This window comes from Heteronotia binoei, chromosome 12 (genome assembly GCF_032191835.1).
Source record: "Heteronotia binoei isolate CCM8104 ecotype False Entrance Well chromosome 12, APGP_CSIRO_Hbin_v1, whole genome shotgun sequence".
Lineage (NCBI taxonomy): Eukaryota > Metazoa > Chordata > Lepidosauria > Squamata > Gekkonidae > Heteronotia > Heteronotia binoei.
The window spans coordinates 69,841,604-69,865,379 of record NC_083234.1 but is presented as its reverse complement, the minus strand read 5'-3'; the positions used below and the strand labels follow the sequence as shown (position 1 = coordinate 69,865,379).

Genomic DNA, 23,776 nt, shown 5'->3' with positions numbered 1-23,776 from the left:
CACATCTTGTGCCAGCAGATCCATAAGATCATGACCTCTTGTATGAGGGAGTGTTATTATGGGGGGGGGGGGTGCTCAGAGTCCTTACCAAGGAATTTGACAAGAAGGGAGTGGGGGTATTGCTCCATGTGATCAAAGTATTTGAAAGGTTCGAGAGGAGGAAATGGGTTTCTCGCTTGCTCTGCGTCTTCAGGAAGAAGCGTTTGTCGTTGCTGTGGGGAAAGAAGAGGGTTACCACGCGAGTGGCTGAGGTGAGGTTCCTCGCAGTTCGCACACACCACGGACCCCAAATAGGTTCCTGTGCCAGTTCTAGACACTTCTCTAGCATCACAGAATCATAGAGTAGGAAGGTACCTCCAGGGTCATCTGGCCCAACCCCCATGGCCGGTGCATGGGAGTAGGTCGAGTAGGCAGCCCGCCTAGGGTGCCACCTGGCCTAAGGGCGCCGCTAGGTGCCCCCTCTTCCACGCGCAGTGTGTGTGCTCCTTGGAGCCTGCCTTCCCCAGTGGAAAGCAGGCTCCATGGAGCGCAGACACTGCCCGGCCGGTTTCGTGAAAGCGGACGGCGCCTGCGCAGCGTGCTCCTTGAAGTCCAACAGGGATAAATTAACCAATTGTAAAAGCTGATGTGGAACCGATTACAGTTTCTAAAAATTAGCTCCTGTTGAAGTTGTCTGCTGCCACTCATCCTTCCTACTCTACTTTAACAGAGCCATGGGGTGCGAGCCGTAGCTCCGTGGTAGAGCATCTTTCTCGTATGCGCAAGGTCTTGTCAATGGCACCTCCCAACTAAAAGGATCAAGTAGAAATGAAGGTCTTGGCCCTGGCACCTCCAGCTAAAAGGTTCAAGTAGTAACAACATAAGAGAAGCCATGTTGGATCAGGCCAATGGCCCATCCAGTCCAACACTCTGTGTCACACAGTGGCCAAAAAATGTTTATATATATATATATATATATATATATATATACACACACACACACACACACACACATATATATATACACTGTGGCTAATAGCCACTGATGGACCTCTGCTCCATATTTTTATCTAACCCCCTCTTGAAGCTGGCTATGCTTGTAGCCGCCACCACCTCCTGTGGCAGTGAATTCCACGTGTGAATCACCCTTTGGGTGAAGGACTTCCTTTTATCCGTTTTAACCTTTCTGCTCAGCAATTTCATCGAATGCCCACGAGTATTCTCCCAATTTTTATCGCTTCATCTCACAATTTAAAAAAAATAAAAATAAAAAATTATAATTAAAAACTGTAAATTAAAAATGTAAATAGTTTCAAGTTTCTTCATTTCTCCTACGATTCTCTGGTTTTTCAAGAAAAAAAATTGGGAGGGGCACCGGTGGGCAGCTTGCCGAGGGCACCAAAAACCCTAGCACTAGCCCTGCACCCCCCCAACCCCAACCCCCCCACCACCCCATTTTCAATGGTGCACAGTTAGTAAGGAAAGGATGACAGGGCCAGGATTCATTTCCCCTCACCCATGGACTTTGGCCTGAATGGCCCAGGCTAGCCTGATCTTGTCAGATGTCAGAACCTAAGCTGGGTTGGCCATTCGTTAGTACTTGGATGGGAGACCATCAGGACTTTTTTTTTTGTAGCAGGAGCTCCTTTGCATATTAGGCCACATCCCCCTGATGTAGCCAATCCTCCTGGAGCTTACAGTAGGCCCTGTAAGAAGAGCCTTGTAAGCTCTTGGAGGATTGGCTACAGCAGGGGTGTGTGGCTTAATATGCAAAGGAGCTCCTGCTACAAAAAAGGCCCTGGAGACCACCAAGGAAGGGGATTAAGTAGATTCATGGGGGAGAGTTCTATCAGGGGCTACTAGCCATTAGGACTGAGGGGAAGGCACTAAGCCTCTGAATCTCAGAGCCAGGAGGCAACATCAGGGTAATAGCCGTGCATCTACCGTATATGCGGCTATTCCGAATACGGTATTCAGTAGTGCATGGGAATCCGAAATTTTCCCCCCCGTGTACTTCCGAATCCGTGTAATTCCGAATTTTTTTTTTTTTTGCACATCCCTACTCTGTGCCCTGTTTTTGGCCTTCCAGAGGAACTGGTTGGCCACTGAGTGAGACAGGATGCTGGACTAGATGGGCCTCTAATTCAGCAAGGTTCTTCTGATGATCTTAGGGAGTCCAGGGCTGCTGTGCAGAGGTGGACAATGGCAAACCACCTCTGTTCATCTCTTGCCTTGAAAGCATTAAGGGGTTGCCATAAGTTGGCTGTGGCACTTTCCACCATGACCCATGACTCTTGATTTTGTTTTGCTGTTGTTGTTGAAAACAGAGACACCCACCTTTTTACAAAGAATGGATGAAGAGATGGATATATGGATCCCTGCTCTACCATGTATAATTTGGCCTTGAGAAAAAGCAGTTTTACAAGAGACAGAGAAATCTGGCAGAAGATAAAACACCTGTTTGTGTAGGATCTCTCTCCCATTCCCTCTCATCTGATGTGGACAGAGGAATTTCGCCCTGGAGGAGTATCTCTGTGTATCTCCTTACATTCCAGTCACATATTTGTAAATAAATTAAATAGTACAGTTTTCTTATGCTGCATCTGTGATTTTAAAACCCTCTTATTGCTGCTGTCAGTGCTGGTTGTTATACCAAATTTTACAGCTGGTTTCATTTTAATGGCAGGCTCTGATTTGATATTATGGTTGTTGTTTGATGTAGTGTTTTAATTATTGACTTATCCTGTCTTTTACTGGGGGGGTTGTGTCACATTGGAAGCTGTTTCATGAGCCCCCTGGGTTACGTACGCAGGCTATACATTTGCTCCTAATAAACACATCTATCAAGGAAACAAGGAGGGAATGTACAGAAATACTTTTGTTTTCATTCTCAAAGCCCTTTTCATTTCACCCTTTCTTTACTGCAGCCATTCCAGATCCTTTTGGGGGGTTTTTCTGTGCCATTTTTACTCTGTATCTTTTAGATCAGGGTGGCCAAACCTGCTTAACATAAGAGCCACATAGAATAAATGTCAAATGTTTGAGAGCTGTGAGGAAGGAAGGAAGGAAGGAAGGAAGGAAGGAAGGAAGGAAGGAAGGAAGGAAGGAAGGAAGGAAGGAAGGAAGGAAGGAAGGAAGGAAGGAAGGAAGGAAGGAAGGGAGGGAGGGAGGGAGGGAGGGAGAGAGGGAGAGAGGGAGAGAGGGAGAGAGGGAGAGAGGAGGAAGGAAGGAAGGAAGGAAGGAAGGAAGGAGGATGGAGGGGAGGAAGATGATAGATAGATAGATAGATAGATAGATAGATAGATAGATAGATAGATAGATAGATAGATAGATAGATAGGGAGGAAGGGAGGGAGGAAGGAAGGAAGGAAGTAAGGAAGGAAGGAAGGAAGGAAGGAAGGAAGGAAGGAAGGAAGGAAGGAAGGAAGGAAGGAAGGAAGGAAGGAGGATGGAGGGAAGGAAGATGATAGATAGATAGATAGATAGATAGATAGATAGATAGATAGATAGATAGATAGATAGATAGATAGATAGATAGGAAGGGAGGAAGGGAGGAAGGAAGGAAGGAAGGAGGATGGAGGGAAGGAGGATGGAGGGAGATAGGGAGGAAGGGAGGGAGGGAGGGAGGAAGGAAGGAAGGAAGGAAGGAAGGAAGGAAGGAAGGAAGGAAGGAAGGAAGGAAGGAAGGAAGGAAGGAAGGAAGGAAGGAAGGAGGATGGAGGGAAGGAGGATGGAGGGAAGGAAGATGATAGATAGATAGATAGATAGATAGATAGATAGATAGATAGATAGATAGATAGATAGATAGGGAGGGAGGGAGGGAGGGAGGAAGGAAGGAGGATGGAGGGAAGGAAGGAAGGAAGGAGGATGGAGGGAAGGAAGGAAGGAAGATGATAGATAGATAGATAGATAGATAGATAGATAGATAGATAGATAGGGAGGGAGGAAGGAAGGAAGGAAGGAAGGAAGGAAGGAAGGAAGGAAGGAAGGAAGGAAGGAAGGAAGGAAGGAAGGAGGATGGAGAGAAGGAAGGAAGATGATAGATAGATAGATAGATAGATAGATAGATAGATAGATAGGGAGGGAGGGAGGGAGGGAGGGAGGAAGGAAGGAAGGAAGGAAGGAAGGAAGGAAGGAAGGAAGGAAGGAAGGAAGGAAGGAAGGAAGATGATAGATAGACAGACAGACAGGAGGGAGGGAGGGAGGAAGGAAGGAGGGAGGATGGAGGGAAGGAGGATGGAGGGAAGGAAGATGATAGATAGATAGATAGATAGATAGATAGATAGATAGATAGATAGATAGATAGATAGATAGATAGATAGGGAGGGAGGGAGGGAGGAAGGAGGATGGAGGGAAGGAAGATGATGATGATGATAGGTAGATAGATAGATAGATAGATAGATAGATAGATAGATAGATAGATAGATAGATAGGGAGGGAGGGAGGGAGGGAGGAAGGAAGGAAGGAAGGAAGGAAGGAAGGAAGGAAGGAAGGAAGGAAGGAAGGAAGGAAGGAAGGAAGGGAGGGAGGGAGGGAGGGAGGGTGGATGGATGGATGGATGGATGGATGGTAGGGGAGGCAGAGAGAGCTGGCTTGGCTTGGAGAAGTGATTTAAAGAGAGACATGCCTTTTCCAAGCCAGCCAATGGGGCAGTGGGGGCTTCGAGAGCCACACGATATGTGTGAAAGAGCCACATGTGGTTCCTGAGCTGCAGTTTGGCCACCCCTGCTTTAGATACAACTGCCACAAAAGAGTAAAATGCAGGGAATTTGGGCACAGGAAGCAGGAAGTAGTATGGAAAGAATGATAAGGAGTTCCATTTGCACAAGGGGGAAGCCAAATCAAAACAAGCCATAACAGGAGTGATGAGAAATCCAAACCAAGCCCATGGGACTGGCTCTTAGGCCAAGCCTCCCTGGATGGTTTGGGATGGCACAAGGCACACTGGGCTCAGTTCTCTCCGCAGGTTGGGCTCAGCCAGTAGCAGGGAAAGCCAGCTGACTGTCCTGTGTTACTGGTGTTGCCAGTCTCCAGGTGGGGTTCTGGAGATCTCCTGGACTTACAACTCCTGATTTCAGAAACCAGTTCCCTTGAAGAAAATGACTGGTTTCAAGAAGATGATGATGATATTGGATTTATATCCTACCCTATACTATGAATCTCAGAGTGGTCACAATTTCCTTTACCTCCCCCCCCCCCCCCACACACACACACAGCAGACACCCTGTGATGTAAGTGGGGCTGAGAGGGCTCTTACAGCAGCTGCCCTTTCAAGGATAACTCTGCGACAGCTATGGCTAACCCAAGGCCATTCCAGCAGGTGCAAGTGAAGGAGTGGACTGTATGACATTATATCCCACTGAGGTCCCCCACCCACACCCCCTTCCCAGGCTCCAGGCCCAAATCTCCAGGAATTTCCCAACTTAAATTGGCAACCCTAGCTCCTACCAAAATGCCCTATGCTAAACAATGGTGATGTCAGGGGTGTGTGGCCTAATATGAAAATGAGTTCCCGCTGGGGTTTTCCTACAAAAAAGGCCCTGGGTGTACCTTATTAGGGGAGGTAAAAATACCTCTAGCAAGCCGTGTGCCTCTCACCACTGGGATGACGACAAATCTGTTTGCATTCCCATGACCCCCACAAGGACAGACTTACGTGAGGAAGAAGTTGGCCGTGCTCTTTGAGTTGCTGATGAACTGCAGGTAAGAGCTTTTGCAGCTCAGAGATTGCTGGTAATCGCTGTCTATCATGCCAAGGAACTGCCTGAACTTGGCAAAAGTGAGGCCTGCGTAGGTCCTCATCTCAAAGCCCTGCAGCCATACAGAACTGAGTTACACGACTAAGGAGAGAAAAAGGGTTAAGGGGGGGGTAGAGAAGCCCCTGGAGTGGGAGGATTTGGCCACAGAACCCCTCCCTTGGGCTGCCAACTGCACCCCCCTTTCTGCTTCCTCCCACCCCTGCTTCTTGCTAAGCTGTAAGTCTCCTGAGCAAAAATTCTATTTCGTGAGCTCCTGGCATTAAAGTTGTGAGCTACTGCATAGATTAGTTTGCTCTGGGGCCATCCTTCCTGAGCTAAGACAAAAACGTGTGAGCTGGAGGCTAAAAAACTGAACTAGCTCACACTAACTCAGCTTAGAGGGAACACACTAGGTCAGGGGTGGCCAATGGTAGCTCTCCAGATGTCTTTTGCCTACAACTCCCATCAGCCCCAGCCATTGGCCATGCTGGCTGGGGCTGATGGGAGTTGAAGGGAAAAAACATCTGGAGAGCTACTGCTGGCCACCCCTGCACTAGGTCACTGCCTCTGCCACCAATAGGCTTGTCAGGTCCAGTTCAAGACGTATCTGGAAACTTTGAGGGTGGAGCCAGAAGACTTTGGGGGTGGAGCCAGAAGCAAGGTTGTGACAAGCATAATTGAACTCCAAAGAGAGTTCTGGCCATCACATTTAAAGGGACCCCACACACCTTTTAAATGCCTTCCTTCCTTTGGAAATAATGAAGGATAGGGGCATCTTCATTTGGGGTGCATAGAACTGGACCCTCTGGTCCGATCTTTTTGAAACTTTGGGGATGGGGTTAGGAGAGGCACTAGACACTATGCTGAAAATTTGGTGCTTCTGCCTAAAAAAACAACAACAACAGAGCCCCCCAGAATCCCAGATACCCATGGATCGATTCTTCATTATACCCTATGGCGGGGTGTCCAACGATAGCTCTCCAGATGTTTTATGCCTACAACTCGCATCAGCCCCAGCCATTGGTCATGCTGGCAGGGGCTGATGGGAGTTGTAGGCAAAAAACATCTGGAGAGCTACCTTTGGCCACCCCTGCCCTATGGGAATTGGTCTCCATAGGGTATAATGGAGTTCCCACCCTGCTTTCTGATAATCTTGAAGCGAGGGGAGGGCCTCCAAAATGAGGGATCCCCTGCCCCTAGTTGGGGCTTGGCAGTCCTAACCACCAACTTGGATTAAGGGGGTTTGCTTTACTGAAGAGCAGGCCTAGGTTACCCCTCCTTTCACCCTTTGGTTCCCTGGATACAGGCCCAACCAACCAAAGTGGAATGGCCTGGTTTAGGCCATGAGCTTCAGCTGTACAGAAAACAGGGATTTCTGGCATCCTGGTGCTGTGTCTGCCAGTGCCTGAAGCAAATGGGTGGTGAAAATGAGGCATGCTCTGGCATGCTCACATCTAGGGCTGCCAAGCCCCTGGTCCGGTGGGGGGAACCTTCCCCTACGTCGTTGGCGCAATGACATCACCCGGAAGTGACATCATCACACTGGCAATGTTGTGCGGCAGCCACTCTAGGCGTTTCCGGGAAAACTCTATGGCAGGGGTTGCCAACGGTAGCTCTCCAGATGCTTTTTGCCTACAACTCCCATCAGCCCCAGCCAGCATGGCCAATGGCTGAGGCTGATGGGAGCTGTAGGCAAAAAAAAATCTGGAGAGCTACCGTTGGCCACCCCTGCTCTATGGTTTTCCCGGATGCTCTAGCCATTTGGGAGGGAAAACGCAGGGGACTTGGCAACCCTACTGACATCACTTCTGGTGGGGTTTTTTTAAAGTCAGAAATGACATCATTAGGTGAACTAGAATTTACGAAAACTCTGTGGTAAAACTTTAGTTTGTTTTGTTAAAACTTTTTTTTAAAAAGGTGCTACAACTTATAAGGTTGCACTGGTTTTTACCAAATTGCCCCCTCAGGACTTGGGAGAGCCTCCTGCAGTTGTCATTACCGTATATTCATGTTTGGAATGGTTTGATTCCCCCCACCCATATTCTTTATATATTGATGTTTATTGCGCTTTCATATATATACCTTATTCTAATAATTAATGTTTGTTCTTCATATAACAATTGGAGTGTGTGTCTTTTGATTCTGTAAGGTTTCACATCTCCCATCCCTGGTTTATTTCTGTTACTCCAAGAAGCGGTGACAGGATTTTTAAAAAAAGCATTGCATGTGCCGTTATATCACTTCTGAGGAAAACCTGGCAGTGACAGAGGGCAGGTCTAGGAATCACCAGGAACTAGGTTTGCCAAGCCCCTGCCGGTGGTGGGGAGTTCCCCCTTTGCCAGAGGGTGCTTCCTGCCACCTCTCGGGGAGAAAAAAAGGCAGTAAACTCAGGGGAGGATAGGCACCATCCTGATGCACTGATGTCACTGCCTGCGCACCCTTAAGTGATGTCAGCATGTTTACCAAAACTCTATGGTTACATGGCTGGTGATGGCGCTCCTCATAACTCCTACAATGGCAGCCAGGCAGCACCTGGCAACCATAGCTTTTGGTAGTGATCGCTTTTACAAGTGATCTCCAGCTGGCAGAGATCAGGTCCCCGGGAGAAAATGGCTGCTTCGAAGGGTGGCCTTTTACCCTGCTGAGGCCCCTCCCCTCCCCAAACTCTGCCCTCTCCTGGAACCACTCCCAAAGTCTCCAGGTATTTTCCAACACACACCTGGCAACCCTATCTTCTGGTGATTCTTAGAACTACCACTAGCACTTCCAGGTTTTCCCCGGAAGTTACATCATTAATCTCGCAGTGCTCCCCAGTGTCTCTGCCCCCACCATGCCGGGGTGCCAGGCTCAACATCTGGACTTTCTTAAAGCCCTGGGAAGGAAGAGGAAGGTTACTCCCTCTATTAGGTTCATTTTAAAAAATCCACCCTGAGGCCTATAGAGACACAGAACAGAAAACAACATGGGGGGAATGACATGGAACAAACGGCTCTTTACAGGTGTGCACAAACTAAATCTGGCCCCTCGAAAAGCATTGCACAGATTCTTTGCATTAACGGCAAAAGTTATTCTGCTTCTATTATGGAGGAAGGGGAGCTGAGGTATGAGCAGAATTTAATTTAATTTAATTTTTCGATTTATATCCCGCCCTATCCCGCAAGCGGGCTCAGGGCGACTTACAACATTCAAAACTTTACAGCAACGTTAAATAAACCGCATCCAAACAAAACAATATCATAATTACAGAATTGTCAAATTAGATCAAAAACCCAGATCCGTGCCATTGGCTACAAATCATAAAACCACATATAGGCTGGGGAAACCTAGATAGTAAAGTGCTGGGGAAAGCGATGCCTTCAGGGGACACCCGCGGGATCAATTAAGAGCCTGGCGGAAGAGCCCTGCGGAAGTTGGATAAGCAGTGGTTCCCAGTTAGGGGCTGGGTGGTGCTGGACAGCTGTGGTCCATTCAGCCTCACATCATGCACCTACCTCATGAACCTGTTTATGTACTGCACGAAAATCTGACTCGCAAAGGATATCCTGGAGGAGAGAGAAGGGGGGCGGGGAGAGGAAAGGGCGAGGTGCCCAAATCAGAACATCGGCAAGAGAAACCGTTCCTATCTCCCATCTTTTCCCTTGGGCCTCCCATTTAACTGTTGCATTTCATCCTTTTCAGAAAACTTCCCATGTTTTGTCAAATATGGCTCAGATTATCGTTCGTTAAAGCAGGGGTGTCGAACTGATTTGTTATGAGGGCCGGATCTGACATAAATGAGACCTGGCCAGACCAGGCCATGTGTGTCAGAAAATGTAAGGGCAGGTAGCAGAGATATAAATTTTATAAAGGACGTAGACAAACACAAAGATTTTTTTTTAAAAAAAACTTAAAATAAAACATGCTTAAAACCTTAGCACTTGCTGGTCTTAAAGGTGCTCTCTTTGTATCTCCCCCATGCAATCCAGGCTCTTTCAATTGCACAGCAGAGCTACTGAGCCAAACCTCTCTTCCTTCTTTTGGCTGAGGCTCCTCCCCATCCTGGTCCCCTGGGGAAGGAAGGAAAGAGCCAGAGGTTCCTTTGAAGCAAGCTCTCCCTCCCCCCTTCCTCCCCAAGGGAGCACCCTTAGCCAGTGGAGAAAATACTAGCTCCTGTGCGATTGAGTGAGCCTGGCAAAGCAAGCTGGGATGCAGAAGGAAGCAAGAGAGAGGGAGAAGGAAGCAAACGACAGCGTTGCTTGGGGGCCTGATAGGAGCCCTCCGGGGGCCTGATTTAGCCCCCCCCCCCAGGCCACATGTTTGACACCCCTGCATTAAAGGAATACAGGCCTACCAGGAGTCTGCATCAGGTGCTTCAACGGTTCAATACGAACACGAGGAAAAAGAGTAATTGTTTCAAAGAAACAAAGAATATTCTCCATGTTTAGACAAGGTATACTGCTGCAGAAGCAGATGATGTTTTAGAAGAGGCCTTCTCCCTGGCTCTCACATCCAGGATGGAATACCTCTTCTTAAGAGGACACTTGCCCCTCTGCAGAGTTTAAGAAGTTACTGTATTAAAATGAATTCTTACAACATTAGAAACATTAATCCATGCTAAAAGCTCAAATCTGTGGACATTTCCCCCCGAGAGTCTCCTGGTGGAAAGAAACCTATGGCCATGTAGGGTTGCCAAGTCCAATTCAAGAAATATCTGGGGACTTTGAGGGTGGAGTCAGGAGACTTGGGGTGGAGCTAGGAGCAAGGTTGTGACAAGCATCATTGAACTCCAAAGGGCATTCTGGCCGTCATATTTAAAGGGACCACATACCTTTTCAATGCCTTCCCTCCACTGGAAATAATGCAGGATAGGGGCACCTTCTTTTGGGGCTCATACAACTGGACCCCCTGGTCCAATCCTTTTGAAACTTGGAGGGTGTTTTGAGGAGAGGCACCAGATGCTATGCTGCGACTTTGGTATTCTACCTTAAAAAACAGCCCCCCCCCCAGAGCCTCCAATAACTGCAGATCAATTCTCCATTATACCCTATGTGAATCGGTCTCCATAGGGAATAACGGAGTGCCCAGCAGACATTTCCCTCCCCCGTCCCACTTTCTGATGACCCTGAAGCGGGAGGAGGGCCTCCAAACCGGGGGATCCCCTGCCTCCACCTGGGGATTGGCAACCGTATGGCCATAACTGCAGACGCTCACGGAGGAACCCTGGCCCAAGGCTCATAAGACAAAGCGGGTCAGAGCCTCGCACCCTGACCGATGCTCACTGCCGTTGGTGGATTATCCCTTGCCTCCTGAATCGCCGCATTCAACCCCTCTTTCAGCATGCACGTGAACTCGTAGAACTCGTGGTCACGGTTGATCTCAAAGAAACCCAGAAGCTTCCATTCTTCACGGATTCTCCAGAGGTGCCGAAGCTTTGCCGAACGAGTCCTCGTCCCCCTCGTACGTCTCTCTGGGTAGTTAACCTGCAGGAGGGTGGTGGGGGTACAGAATAGGGAAGTTGTTAGAGAATGGCTCGGGCATAACCTTTCTACCTCAGCCCCTCCTTTCCCCCATTACACTGGGAATTTACACTTGAAAGATTCATGATGGAACTCACCCCATCCCTCACTGTCTCAACTCCCCATCCCACGCCTGCCATAGGAATTCCCGGTATCATTTTCCCTGCTAGGATTGCCAGGTCTGTGTTGGAAAATACCTGGAGACTTTGGGGGTGGATCAGTGCCGGATTAAACCCTGTGGAGGCCCTGAGGCCGTTGAAATCTTGGGGGCCCCTTTGCAAATTATCTCAGCATCTGAATGCCCTCCCCATCGCCCACTGCCCCCACTTCAGGCACCTTCTTAAAAAGCCCCTTTTACTAAGCTGCGAGGGAGAGTTAGAGGCAATCTTGGCGACAACACCAGCAGCAGCCACACCAGGCAAGTCAGGCAAAGAGCAGCTCAGTTCCTGGCTGCTCATGCAGGCTGGAAGGCTGCAAGCAGAGGGAAAGCCGGCCTGGGGCCCATAAAAGCGTGGGGTTCATATATGAACATATATGAACATATGAACATATGAAGCTGCCTTATACTGAATCAGACCTTTGGTCCATCCAAGTCAGTATTGTCTTCTCAGACTGGCAGCGGCTCTCCAGGGTCTCAAGCTGAGGTTTTTCACACCTATTTGCCTGGACCCTTTTTTGGAGATGCCAGGGATTGAACCTGGGACCTTCTGCTTCCCAAGCAGATGCTCTACCACTGAGCCACCGTCCCTCCCCCATAGGCCTAGGCTTGCTAATCCCCAGGTCCCAGCGGGGGTTCTCTCACTTTCCCAGGCTCCTTCCTGCCCCCAGTCAGCTGGCCAGAGGTGGGAAGCCCCACCCCCACAGCCACGATGTGACTTTCCACCTCCGGAGGCTTCAGTCTCCGATTGGAAAGGTTTCCTCTTGGGATGGTGTGTCTGTGTTACTTTGAAGAAGTTGGCAGCAACTTGTGAGTAGAGAAGCCAATCCCTCGCTTCAGAGTTGCCAGAAACGGGAGAGGGGAGGGAAATGTCTGCTCAGCACTTCATTATTCCCTATGTGGAGATCGATTCCCATAGGGTATAATGGGGAATTGATCTGGAGGTATCGGGGGCTCTGGGGGGGGGGGGGCTGCATTTTGAGGTAGGTGCACCAAATTTTTAGTATAGCATCTAGTGCCTCTCCCCAAAATATCCCCTAAGTTTCAAAACGATTGGACCAGAGGGTCCAATGCTATGAGCCCCAAAAGAAGGTGCCTCTATCCTTCATTATTTCCTATGGAAGGAAGGCATTTTAAAAGGTGTGCTGTCCCTTTAAATTCCCTTCCCTTGGAGTTCAATTATGCTTGTCACATCCTGGCTCCTGGCTCTGCCCCCATTGTCTCCTGGCTCCACCCCCAAAGTCCCCAGATATTTCTTGAATTGGACTTGGCAACCCTACATAGGCCAGTGCCTACTTGGCCTAATTGTTAATCCGGCTCTGGGGTGGATCCAGGAGAGGGCGGGTTTGCAGAGGAGAGGGGCCTCAGCAGGGTGCAGTGCCACAGAGTCCACCCTTCCCAACAGCCATTTTCTCCAGGGGAGCTGATCTCTGCCGGTTGGAAATCAGTGGTAAAAGCGGGAGATCTCTGGGCCCCACCTGGAGGCTGGCAACCATCTGAAGAAATGAACTGGTATTGAGGCTGTTCGTCTTTAAGGTGTCACTGGACTTCTGTTTTATTTTGCAATGGCAGACGTACACACAGGGCTTTTTTTCCTGCCGGAGCTCCTCCTGGGTTGGCCAGGGCTCCGGCTAGCCCGACCCGCCATGTGGCAGCCACGCCACCCGCTCTGAGGCCAGGCAGTACGGCTGAATAGGCAAATGAGATCACGCTGGGCTTTTTCTTCAAAAAAAAAAAAAAAGTACTACGTACACAGATACCCAGTTAAAGATGATCTGCTCCCAGACAATTCCCTAAAGAAACGTGATGCAGCAGCCTTGCTGACACGAAGGGGCTCTGGGTCAATGCCTGGGACGGGAGACTGTCTGGCCAGTTCACGCTTGCTTCCTTGGGTTCCAAAGAAAAAAATGGGGAAATAATAACCAGGGTTTTTTTTTTTGTAGCAAGAACTCCTTTGCATATTAGGCCATACCCCCCCCCAATGTAGCCAATCCTCCTGGAGCTTACAGTAGGCCCTGTACTAAATGCCCTGTAAGCTCTTGAAAGATTGGCTACATCAAGGGTGTGTGGCCTAATATGGAAAGCAGTTCCTGCTAACCTAACTATTAGGTTGGATCTGGACTGCATTTCCCAGTAGCAGGATGAAACTTTCCTCTCTCCCCCCTCCCACTTATCTCTGAAAACACTGCTTGTTGTGGTGGGTCGTGGACCCAAAAGAATGACAGGAGGAGGGGTCTGCTGAGGGAAGGGGAAATTGGTAGGAACTGGCAATTAAGCTGGATCCAACCCTTGGTTTATACAAAGGAAGTGTTACGTTATAAATAGGGAGGCGTTTCTGAACTTCAAACTCATTCTTTCTTATATGTTTCTAGGGCTGCCAGCTCCAGGGTGGGAAATTCCTGGAGATTTGGGGACAGGGCCTGAAGTGGGCAAAGTTTGGGGAGGAGCCCATCAGGGTTTATTACCAAACAGATGTGGAGATGTGGGGGGTGGAGGCTGAGGTGGGCAGGGTTGGGGGAGGGGAGGGACTTCGATGGGGTAGAATGCCGTAGACTCCACCTTCCGAAGCAACCATTTTCTCCATGGGAACTGATCTGTCACCTGGACATCAGTTGTAATAGCAGGGGATCTCCAGCCCCACCCTGGAGGCTGGCAAACCTTCTCTAGGGAAACTGCTTTCTATAGCCAGAAAATCTGCTGTAATTCTGCGAGCTCTCCAGGCCTCCAAGCTTAGTGACCCCATATGTTTCTGACACTTAGAATTCATAGACATTAAAAATGCACATGCTGGGTACAAAGGTTAACCTGGGCTTTATGGGAACCACTGCTGCAACCCATTAATTTCACTGGAGGCCTGCCTGGAGCTCCACTTAGAGCACGAAAAAGGAAAGGAAAGGAAGGTCCCCTGTGCAAGCACCAGTCGTTTCCGACTCTGGGGCAGACTTTTTAAATGTCGTGAAAGCAACGTCACCCCAGAGTCGGAAATGACTGGTGCTTGCACAGGAAACCTTTCCTTTCCTTCCCCAGTCATCTACGCTTTCCCCCCCAGCAAGTTGGGTACTCATTTGACCGACCTCAGAAGGATGGAAGGCAGAGTCAACCTCGAGCCGGCTACCTGAAAACCCAGCTCCTGCATGGGATCGAACTCAGGTCGTGAGCAGAGCTTAGGACTGCAGTACTGCAGCTTTAACACTGCAACACAGGGCTCTTACTTAGCGCAGAAGGTGGGCTAAAAAAAGAGAGAAGTCCCCTGTGCAAGCACCAGTCGTTTCCAACTCTGGGGTGACGTTGCATCACAATGTTTCCATGGCAGACTTTTTTACAGGGTGGTTTGCCATTGCCTTCCCCAGTCATCTACACTTTCCCCCCAGCAAGCTGGGGACTCATTTGACCGACCTCGGAAGGATGGAAGGCTGAGTCAACCTGGAGCCAGCTACCTGAACCCAGCTTCTGCTGGGATCGAACTCAGGTCGCGAGCAGAGAGCTCAGACTGCAGTCCTGCAGCTTTACCACTCTGCGCCACAGGGCTACAGCCCTCCAAATGGGACACCCGCTCTGCCATGCAGCTAGGGGCTCCCAGATCCCCCTTGGCCACTGGTGAGGGATATGGGGTAGGGTTGCCAGATCCAAGTTGGGAAACACCTGGAGATTTGGGGATGGAACCTGGGGAGGACAGGGACCTCAGTGGGGCACAATACCATAGAGCTTTGCCTCCAAAGCAGCCATTTTCTCCAGGGGAACTGATCTCTGTAGCCTGGAGATGAGCTGTAATTCCAGGGGATCTCCAGGTCCCACCTGGAGGCTGGCATCCCTACATGCTGCTCACAAGTTACCCTTGAGCCAGTTGCTCTCTCCCAACCTAATCAGCCTCAAAGGGCTGTTGTGAGAGAAGGCGGAGCCGTGTGTAACATCCTGAGCTCCTTGGAGAAAAATGTACTACATAGATACGTAAAGAAACAGACCAGGGAAAAAACGGAAGGGGTAGGAAAGAGAATAGATGTCAAGGAAGGCTGTCTATGTACCTGAAGTTGTGAAGCAGACATGATAACTGATGGTACTATCCCTTCAGATGGAAATAAGTTGATGCGGGGTGGGGGGGGTGGAACGAGAACCCGATAATTCTAATCTCCCCGGAGACCATAGAACCGGCTGGCGTATGGAAATTCCTAGCCAAGGAAGTCAGAAGGGAAAGCGCCTTTCAGGATGGCACCAGAACTCTTGGGCAAAGTCTCCTTTTGCCCATCGATAGAGCATAGGGTTGCCAGGTCTGTGTTGGAAAATACTAGAAGACTTTGGGGGTGAATCTGGGGGAGGGCGGGGTTTGGGGAGGGAAGGGGAGGGGCCTCAGCATGGTGCAATTCCGCAGAGTCCACCTTTCAAAGTAGTCATTTTCTCCAGGGGAGCTGATCTCTGCCAGCTGGAGACCAGTGGTAAAAGCAGGAGATCTCCGGGCCACACCCGGAGGCTAGCAACCATCTGAAGAAATGAACTGGGACTCACAAAAACTGATATCGATGCTGTTAGTCTTTAAGGTGTCACTGGACTTCTGTTTTATTTTACAACGGCAGACGTACACACAGGGCCCCACCTGGGGGCTGCTGATCCTAACAGCGATGCCAAGTCTACCAGTCACCAGAGATCTATGATCCTCTGGTCTGATCCTCCCTTTCCTCCAAGGAACTCCTCCATTTTATCTGCACTACAATGCTGTGAGGTAGGTGAGGCAGAGGGCCAATTTAATTTTTCAATTTATACCCTGCCCTATCCCGCAAGTAGGCTCAGGGCAGCTTGCGACATTAAAACGACATTAAAACGAATCACTTCAAAACATCATCGCCACAAAAATATCGATCAGATTTGAGAGCAGTTGTCAGTACAACAAACCACACACCATCGTGTGGGCTGGAAGCTTTTAAAACAACTTGTGCAGCTTGATGGTAAGGTGCTGGATGCCGGGGGAGCGATGATTTCATAGGATGCCATCTGGATCAAGCAAAAGCCTGGTGAAAGAGCTCTATCTTACAGGCCCTGCGGAACTTGGATAGGTCCCGCAGGGCCCGGATCTCCAGCGGGAGCTTATTCCACCAGGTGGGGGCCCAGACCAAAAAGGCCCCGGCTCTTGTCAGTTTGGTGTAGTGATTAAGTGTGCGGACTCTTATCTGGGAGAACCGAGTTTGATTCCCCACTTCTCCACTTGCACCTGCTAGAATGGCCTTAGGTCAGCCATAGCTCTCGTAGGAGTTGGCCTTGAAAGGGCAGCTGCTGTGAGAGCCCTCTCAGCCCCACCCACCTCACAGGGTGTTTGTTGTGGGGGAGGAAGATAAAGGAGATTGTGAGCCGCTCTGAGACTCTTGAGTGGAGGGCGGAATATGAATCCAACGTCTTCTTTGTCGATGCCCAGGGATCACAAGAAGATGTTGCGTAGCTGGCCACAGTGCTGCAGAGGGGGGGCTCATTTGAGGAGATGTGCAACAAAGGAAAAAATGGTGAATCATCAGGTGAGTAGGAGCCCAGTTTGGATAAAGATCATGGCATGAGGTTTTCGTAACCTAAAACAGTCCTATTTGCCTCATTGATGTAAAGGTGAGGAGGAAGGATTATTAAACCCTCCTGCCCCTTGTGCTGTAGTCCCAATCTGAAATGGCTCCCCAAAGGCAAATTTATTTAGGTTTTAAAAATGCTGGACACAGAATTTTCTGCTTAGGTCTGGTTTGGCCTTGAGAGAGAGAGTGACCACCCCAAGGTCTCCTAGGGAATGTTGTGAGTATGTGGTGATTTTTCAGTCTTCATCCTGTACTGTAGGCACTGTACGGTTGCCAAGTCCAATTCAAGAAATATCTGGAGACTTTGGGGGTGGAGCCAGGAGAATTTGGGGTGGAGCCAAGATCAAGGCAGTTCTGGCCATCACATTTAAAGGGACGGCACATCTTTTCAATTCCTTTCTTCCACAGGAAATAATGAAGGATAGGGGCACCTTCTTTGGGGGCTCATAGAATTGGACCCCCTGGTCCAATCTTTTTGAAACTTGGTGGGTATTTTGGGGAGAGGAACTAGATGCTATACTGAAAATTGGTGCCTCTACCCCAAAAAACAGCCCCCCCAGAGCCCCATATACCCACGGATCAATTCTTCATGATTTTCTATGGGAATAAATCTCCATAGGGAATAACAGAGTTTCCAGCCGACATTTCCCTTCCCTCCCCCCGCTTTCTGACGACCCTGAAATGGGCGGAGGGCCTCCAAACCGGGGGATCCCCTGCCCCCACCTGGGGATTGGCAACGTAAGGCACTGCACCACTCTGGCAGTGGAAATTCATTCACTGTTTCCCAAGTTTTCTATCACAAGTATTGTATTTTACCTCAGGTTGCCTCTAGCAGTTTACCTCGGGTTGCCTTTAGCATTTTCTCCTGCTCTCTTCCATTCTTCACTCTGCTTCCTATTTGGTTCTTGCTATTCCTTATTTTGCTTACATTCTACCTTTCACATTCCTTTCCTTGGCTTCTGTTTCCTTAACAGATCCAGTTTTAAGTTGCTCCTGCTTGTTTTTCAGTCCCTTTACTCTGGCTCCACATTAATCTCTCCTTTCTTCTATTTTCTCTCTCATTCTCTTCACAGAGGGGCTTTCCGCTTGTGACTTCTGTTTCATTCCACACAGCAACCCCTCTGTCCCTCTCACTCTTTCCTCTGGATCTTGCTGCCCTTTACAGTTCACACCTTTCCCTCCTAGCAGCTGTTCAACTGAGGGCGTTTTCGCACAGGGCTTACCCCGGAGCGACGTCCCTCTTCACCGCGCAGCGTCTGCGCGGATTTCGCACCAACTGCTCCGCAGAACCTGGAAGAGCCGCAGCTTTTGCGTCGCAAATGTAAAGTTGGTTTTTGGCGGTTTACATTTGCGATGCAAAAGCCGCGGCACTACGCGGCTCTTCCGGGTTCTGCGGAGCAGTTGGTGCAAAATCCGCGCAGATGCTGCGCGGTGAAGAGGGACGTCGCTCCGGGTAAGCCCTGTGCGAAAACGCCCTGAGTTTGGAAACAGAACAAAGTTTGAGTCCAGTGGCACCTTTAAGACTAACAGAGTTTAATTCTGGGGTTAATTAATTAATTCAGTGTATCCGAAGTATGAAAATGTACCTCTAATCTTTCTCCCCTTCTCCTTTCTCCCTTTCGTGACCGTTCCATTGTTTCAGAGTGTCTGATCCTTCTTTAAATGATAAACGAAGGGACAAAGTGTGTGTGATAGGGATTGGTTTCATTTTTCTTCATTTATATCTGACTTTTCTCCCTAGTGGGGACCCAAAAAGGTTCACAACATTCTCCTCTACTCCATTTTCCCCTCACAACACCTCTGTGAGGTAGATTAGGCTGAGAGCATGACAGGCCCAAGGTCCCTCAGTAAACTCCATGGCAGAGCAGGGATTTAAACCTGCATCTCCTAAATTCTAGTTCAGGGTAGGGAAATTCCTGGAGATTTGAAACCTGAGCAGGGTGGGATTTAGGAAAGGGACCTCCACCCTCCAAAGACACCATTTTCTCCAGGGGAACTAATCTATATCTAGGGGACCTATCTACCTACCTGTCTCCAGGGGACCTGTCTACCTTCGGGACCGCCTTTCTCCACACGAGCCCAGAGAGCACTACGATCAAGCTCGTTAAATCTGTTAAAGATCCCTGGGCTAAAGGAAGCCCGCTCAACTACTATAAGGGCAAGAGCCTTTTCCGTGGCTGCAGCTGCCCTCTGGAATGCCCTCCCTGAAGAGACTGTGGGATTTATCACAATTCCAGAGGGCCTGTAAGACATATCTGTTCAGGCAGGCTTTTAATAACTAAAGGTAACATCTTAACATCTACGGGGGTGTGCACTGTCCACCCTACAATATCCTCACAAATTAATTCAAAACAAACAGAACGCCATCTGAACTGTATTTAAACTGTTTAATCGTTTAATGTTTTAATGTTCGTTAGAAGGTGCTGGTTATTACCTTTAAAGCCCTAAATGGCCGAGGACCTGTCTACCTTAGAGACCGCCTCTCTCCATATATCCCCCAGAGAGCACTGAGATCTAGTTCCCAAAATCTCTTAAAAATCCCTGGACCAAGGGAGGCCAAATTGACAGCAACCCGAGAGCAGGCCTTCTCAGTAACGGCTCCTCATTGGTGGAACCAATTACCAGCAGAGGTTCGAGCCCTGAGGGACTATAATCAGTTCCGCAAGGCCTGCAAAACTACCCTTTTCCAAATGGCCTATAAGACGGAATCCTGAAATGACACCTAGCCATCTGATATACACTGTCTGGCATTATAGCACCTTAACTGTAGTGATTTTAATTAATTAATTTATTTATCTAATGTATTTTAATGTATTTTATCATATAATGTATTAACTGTAATTGTGGTACTTTCCATGACTGTGAGTCGCCCTGAGCCTGCCTCGGCGGGGAGGGCGGGATATAAATAAATAAAAATTATTATTATTATTATTATTATTATTATTATTATTATTATTATTATTATTATTATTATTATTATTATTATTATTATTATTATTAATGTTTTATTGTTATAATGTGAATCTGTCATTGAATTGTGACCGTTGTCAGCCGCCCTGAGCCCGTTTGGAGAGGGCAATACAAGAGCAATAAATAAATAAATAAATATATGATCTAGTCACAATTCCAGGAGATCTCTAGGCGTTACCTGGAGGTTGGCAACTCAGGCACAATGCAAACACTGACATGTGACTATACTTGCCTCCATAGTAGATTCTGGCAGGAAGTTTCAACTTCTATCTAAGAGAAAAGGGTCAAAGGAACAGCATTTTAGAATACTGAAATCATAGTTTTGAAATGCTAAAATGTAAATCTTAACAGGATGTGGTTAGCACCTGAGGTAGGCACAATTTCCCCCAAGACCTCCTTTTGTCTGCAGCACTCTAAAAACTTCACTTAGAACTGCACTGAGACCAAACACAACCTCTGTGTATGTTTCATGTCCGAATAACAGAGGACAACTGGAGGAAGTGACAACCTAGGGAGGGGTACACCGGCATTTCCCCCCCCCCACCCCAAGCCTGGCATCAGTCTGGTTCTCTTTCAGAAGTTGGTTAAGAGAGTCGAGAACTTTAACCTCTGTTTAAAATTGTTTGCTCAAACATCACTAAAAACAATGAGCAGTGGGGCCACTGTGCAAATATACTCACAGTATTCCTTTCAGCAAACCCTTCTTTCTCCTAGATTGAGTTCGGGGGTGGGGGTGGGGGACCGTGAGTCTGTAGCAAAAGCTCTGCACAAGGCTGGATGGCCAGTGCCTGTGACATCACACACCACCTCTCCTATATTGCTAATGCTATTTTATAATAATAATAATAATAATAATATTTTGCTGCTCTTCCTCAATTATTTTTTAAAATGTGGTAAATTCATATTTAAAACAAATAACCAATGTGGCATCCTTTTGTTTTATTCAATGAGCACACATTTGAAAAAATGGACAATGGCAATACAACTGGACAAGAGCTCCATTCACTGTTGTGTGCATCTGTCATTTAGGTTATACTGATGAAAGGAAGCAGGGCTCAAACGAGGAGGCTGAGAAACCCTCCAGGACTCCTGTTGATGTTACATCTGTACTTGGCAGTGATTAGGGTTGCCAAGTCCAATTCAAGAAATATATGGGGACTTTGGGGGTGGAGTCAGGAGACTTTGGAGGTGGAGCCAGGAACAAGGGTGTGACAAGCATAATTGAACTCCAAAGGGAGTTCTGGCCATCACATTTAAAGGGACAGCACACCTTTTAAATGCTTTTCCTCCATTGGAAATAATGAAGGTTAGGGGAACCTTCTTTTGAGGCTTATAGAATCGGATCCCCTGGTCCAATCTTTTTGAAACGTGGAGGGTACTTTGAAGAGAGGCAGTGGATTCTATGTTGAAAGTTTGGTGATCCTACCTCAGACAATAGCCCCCCTTGAGCCCCAGATACCCGCAGATCAATTCACCATTATACCATATGGGAATCAGTCTCCATAGGGAATAATGGAGTGCCCAGCAGACATTTCTCTCTCCCCCCACCACCGATTTTGATGACCATGAAGTGGGGAGAGGGCCTCCAAACCGGGGGATCCCCTGCCCCCACCTGGGGATTGGCAACCCTAGCAGTGATGCAACACATCACTTGTGGTTCTTAATATTAGGCCCAATCAAGAGTTTATAGGAGATAGGCAGGCAGGGGGTTTTTTTGTAGCAGGAACTCCTTTGCATATTAGGCCACACACCCCTGATGTAGCCAATCCTCCAAGAGCTTACAGAGCTCTTCGTACAGGGCCTACTGTAGGTTCCAGGAAGATTGGCTATAACGGGGGGGGGGGGGGGTGGCCTAATGTGCAAAGGAGTTGTCAACAGACTCTTACTATATGCTAGCATCTCAAGGGAAGTAAACATTGCTAGAAAGCATGGGGGGGGAAGAAAACCAGGCAGTTTGGCCTCCCTCATACACACTAGGTTGCCAACCACCAGGTGGGACCTGGAGATCTCCTGGAATTAGGAGGGATCTCTGGAGCCAACGGTGGCTGCTTTGGAGGGTGGACTCTGCTTGGCTGAGGTCCCACCCCTTCCCAATCCTGACTTTCGCAAGGTCCACCCTCCAAAAACAATCTGCAGGTATTTTAGGGTTACCAATCCCCAGGTGGGGGCAGGGGATCCCCCGGTTTGGAGACCCTCCCCCCCGTTTCAGGGTCGTCAGAAAGCGGGGGGGAGGGGGAGGGAAATGTCTGCTGGGAACTCTATTATTCCCTATGGAGATTTATTCCCATAGAAAATCATGGAGAATTGATCTGCGGGTATCTGGGGTTCTGGGGAGGCTGTTGTTTTGGGTAGAGGCACCAAATTTTCAGTATTGCATCTAGTGCCTCTCCCCAAAATACCCACCAAGTTTCAAAAAGATTGGACTAGGGGGTCCAATTCTATGAGCCCCAAAAGAAGGTGACCCTATCCTTCATTATTTCCTGTGGAAGGAAGGAACTGAAAAGGTGTGCCGTCCCTTTAAATGTGATGGCCAGAACTCCCTTTGTAGCTCAATCATGCTTGTCACAGCCTTGATCTTGGCTCCATCTCTAATGTCTCCTGGCTCCACCCCCAAAGTCTCCTGGCTCCACCCCCAAAGTCCCCAGATATTTCTTTAATTGGACTTGGCAACCCTAAGGTATTTCCCAACCCAGAGCTGGCAACCCTAACACACACACACACACACACACACTTTAAAAGTCCAGAAATTCAAATGCCATTGCTGAAATTCTTGCAATATTTGCTGCAGAGAAAACGGCAATTTATTCTCTGGAACTCAGAAAGACATTGAAAACACACACACACACACGCGTACATCTAAACAGCCACCCAGCTGAAGTCTGCAAAAGAACAAAGCTCAGGAATTAACGTTTTCAATACATTCAGAACAGCATATTTTCTGTCATTGTTCTATTTTTATCCTGCTCTTCTTCCAAGGAACTAGGAGGAGGGACATATCAGTCTTCCCCATTTTACCATCACGCCAAATCCTGAGAGAGAGAAACGGATTATTGGCCAAGCATTATCCAGAGACCTTCACAGCAGAGGCAGGATCTGAATTCAGGTCTCCCCGACCCGATTCCAACATACTATCATACACACTGGTTGTTCTAATGCTTTAAAGGTAGAAAAAGTGGGGTGGCAGGGAAACGCCCCATACTTCCAACTTTCTTTCCAGAGCTTACCTCAGCTCTCCCCTCAAGACACCTTTCCCCATCCCCCCGGATTCCCAGTCTTTCCTTACGCTAACAGTTTGGTCTTCTGACATGACCTTATTCGAAGATCCGCTGGAGGCAGAGAGGGAGGCTTGGAAGACCGTCAACTTCTGAAGCTCAGGATCATCTGCAAATCCTTCATCTGGTTCCGGAATTCTCTGCCCCTCTTCATCCTCTCTTGGCTGCTGCGTGCTGCAGTCATTCCGAACAGCACAGCAGCACCGTGACATCAGCCGTCCGACAGCACTGCAGCTAAGACTGGAGGCAAGCAGCCAGGCAGAGGGCCATGGAGCTGAAAACACAGCAGTTGGTTGGATGGAAACAAAAGAGGTGTAGAAAGCTGGAAAAGTTCCAGAGCGACAGTCAGCACTTTTCCTCTGTCCCCCCTCCACTCAAAGCTCCCGTAGCCTTGCAAAAGTAAGTCAGGTAAGCACTCAGAGATGCTTCATCAGCATGATTCATTTAAAAAAAAAAAAAAAGGGCATTGTACACCAGAGAAGCAAAGCAGGCCAAGCATTGGCTCACATCTCCTTCCCCTAGTTTAGACCCTGCAATAAGCACAGTAGCTTAGATAAGATACTGATCTCTTAACTTATATTGCCTTATATTGCCTTCATGTTGTTGCAGCCCAGTTAACATCA

At 48.4% G+C, this 23,776-nt stretch overlaps 1 protein-coding gene across 1 annotated transcript in view; it reads right to left on the bottom strand.

Moving 5' to 3' along the window:
* The window catches only part of PIP5KL1 (phosphatidylinositol-4-phosphate 5-kinase like 1), a 35,388-nt gene extending 12,023 nt beyond the window's left edge, over positions 1-23,365 (bottom strand). The window contains 6 exon segments of the mRNA XM_060250634.1: positions 89-145; positions 148-212; positions 5,635-5,789; positions 9,208-9,258; positions 10,957-11,175; positions 23,165-23,365. Of these exon segments, the coding sequence (XP_060106617.1) occupies positions 89-145; positions 148-212; positions 5,635-5,789; positions 9,208-9,258; positions 10,957-11,175; positions 23,165-23,365 (748 nt within the window).
* Between the last annotated feature and the right edge of the window lie 411 nt (positions 23,366-23,776).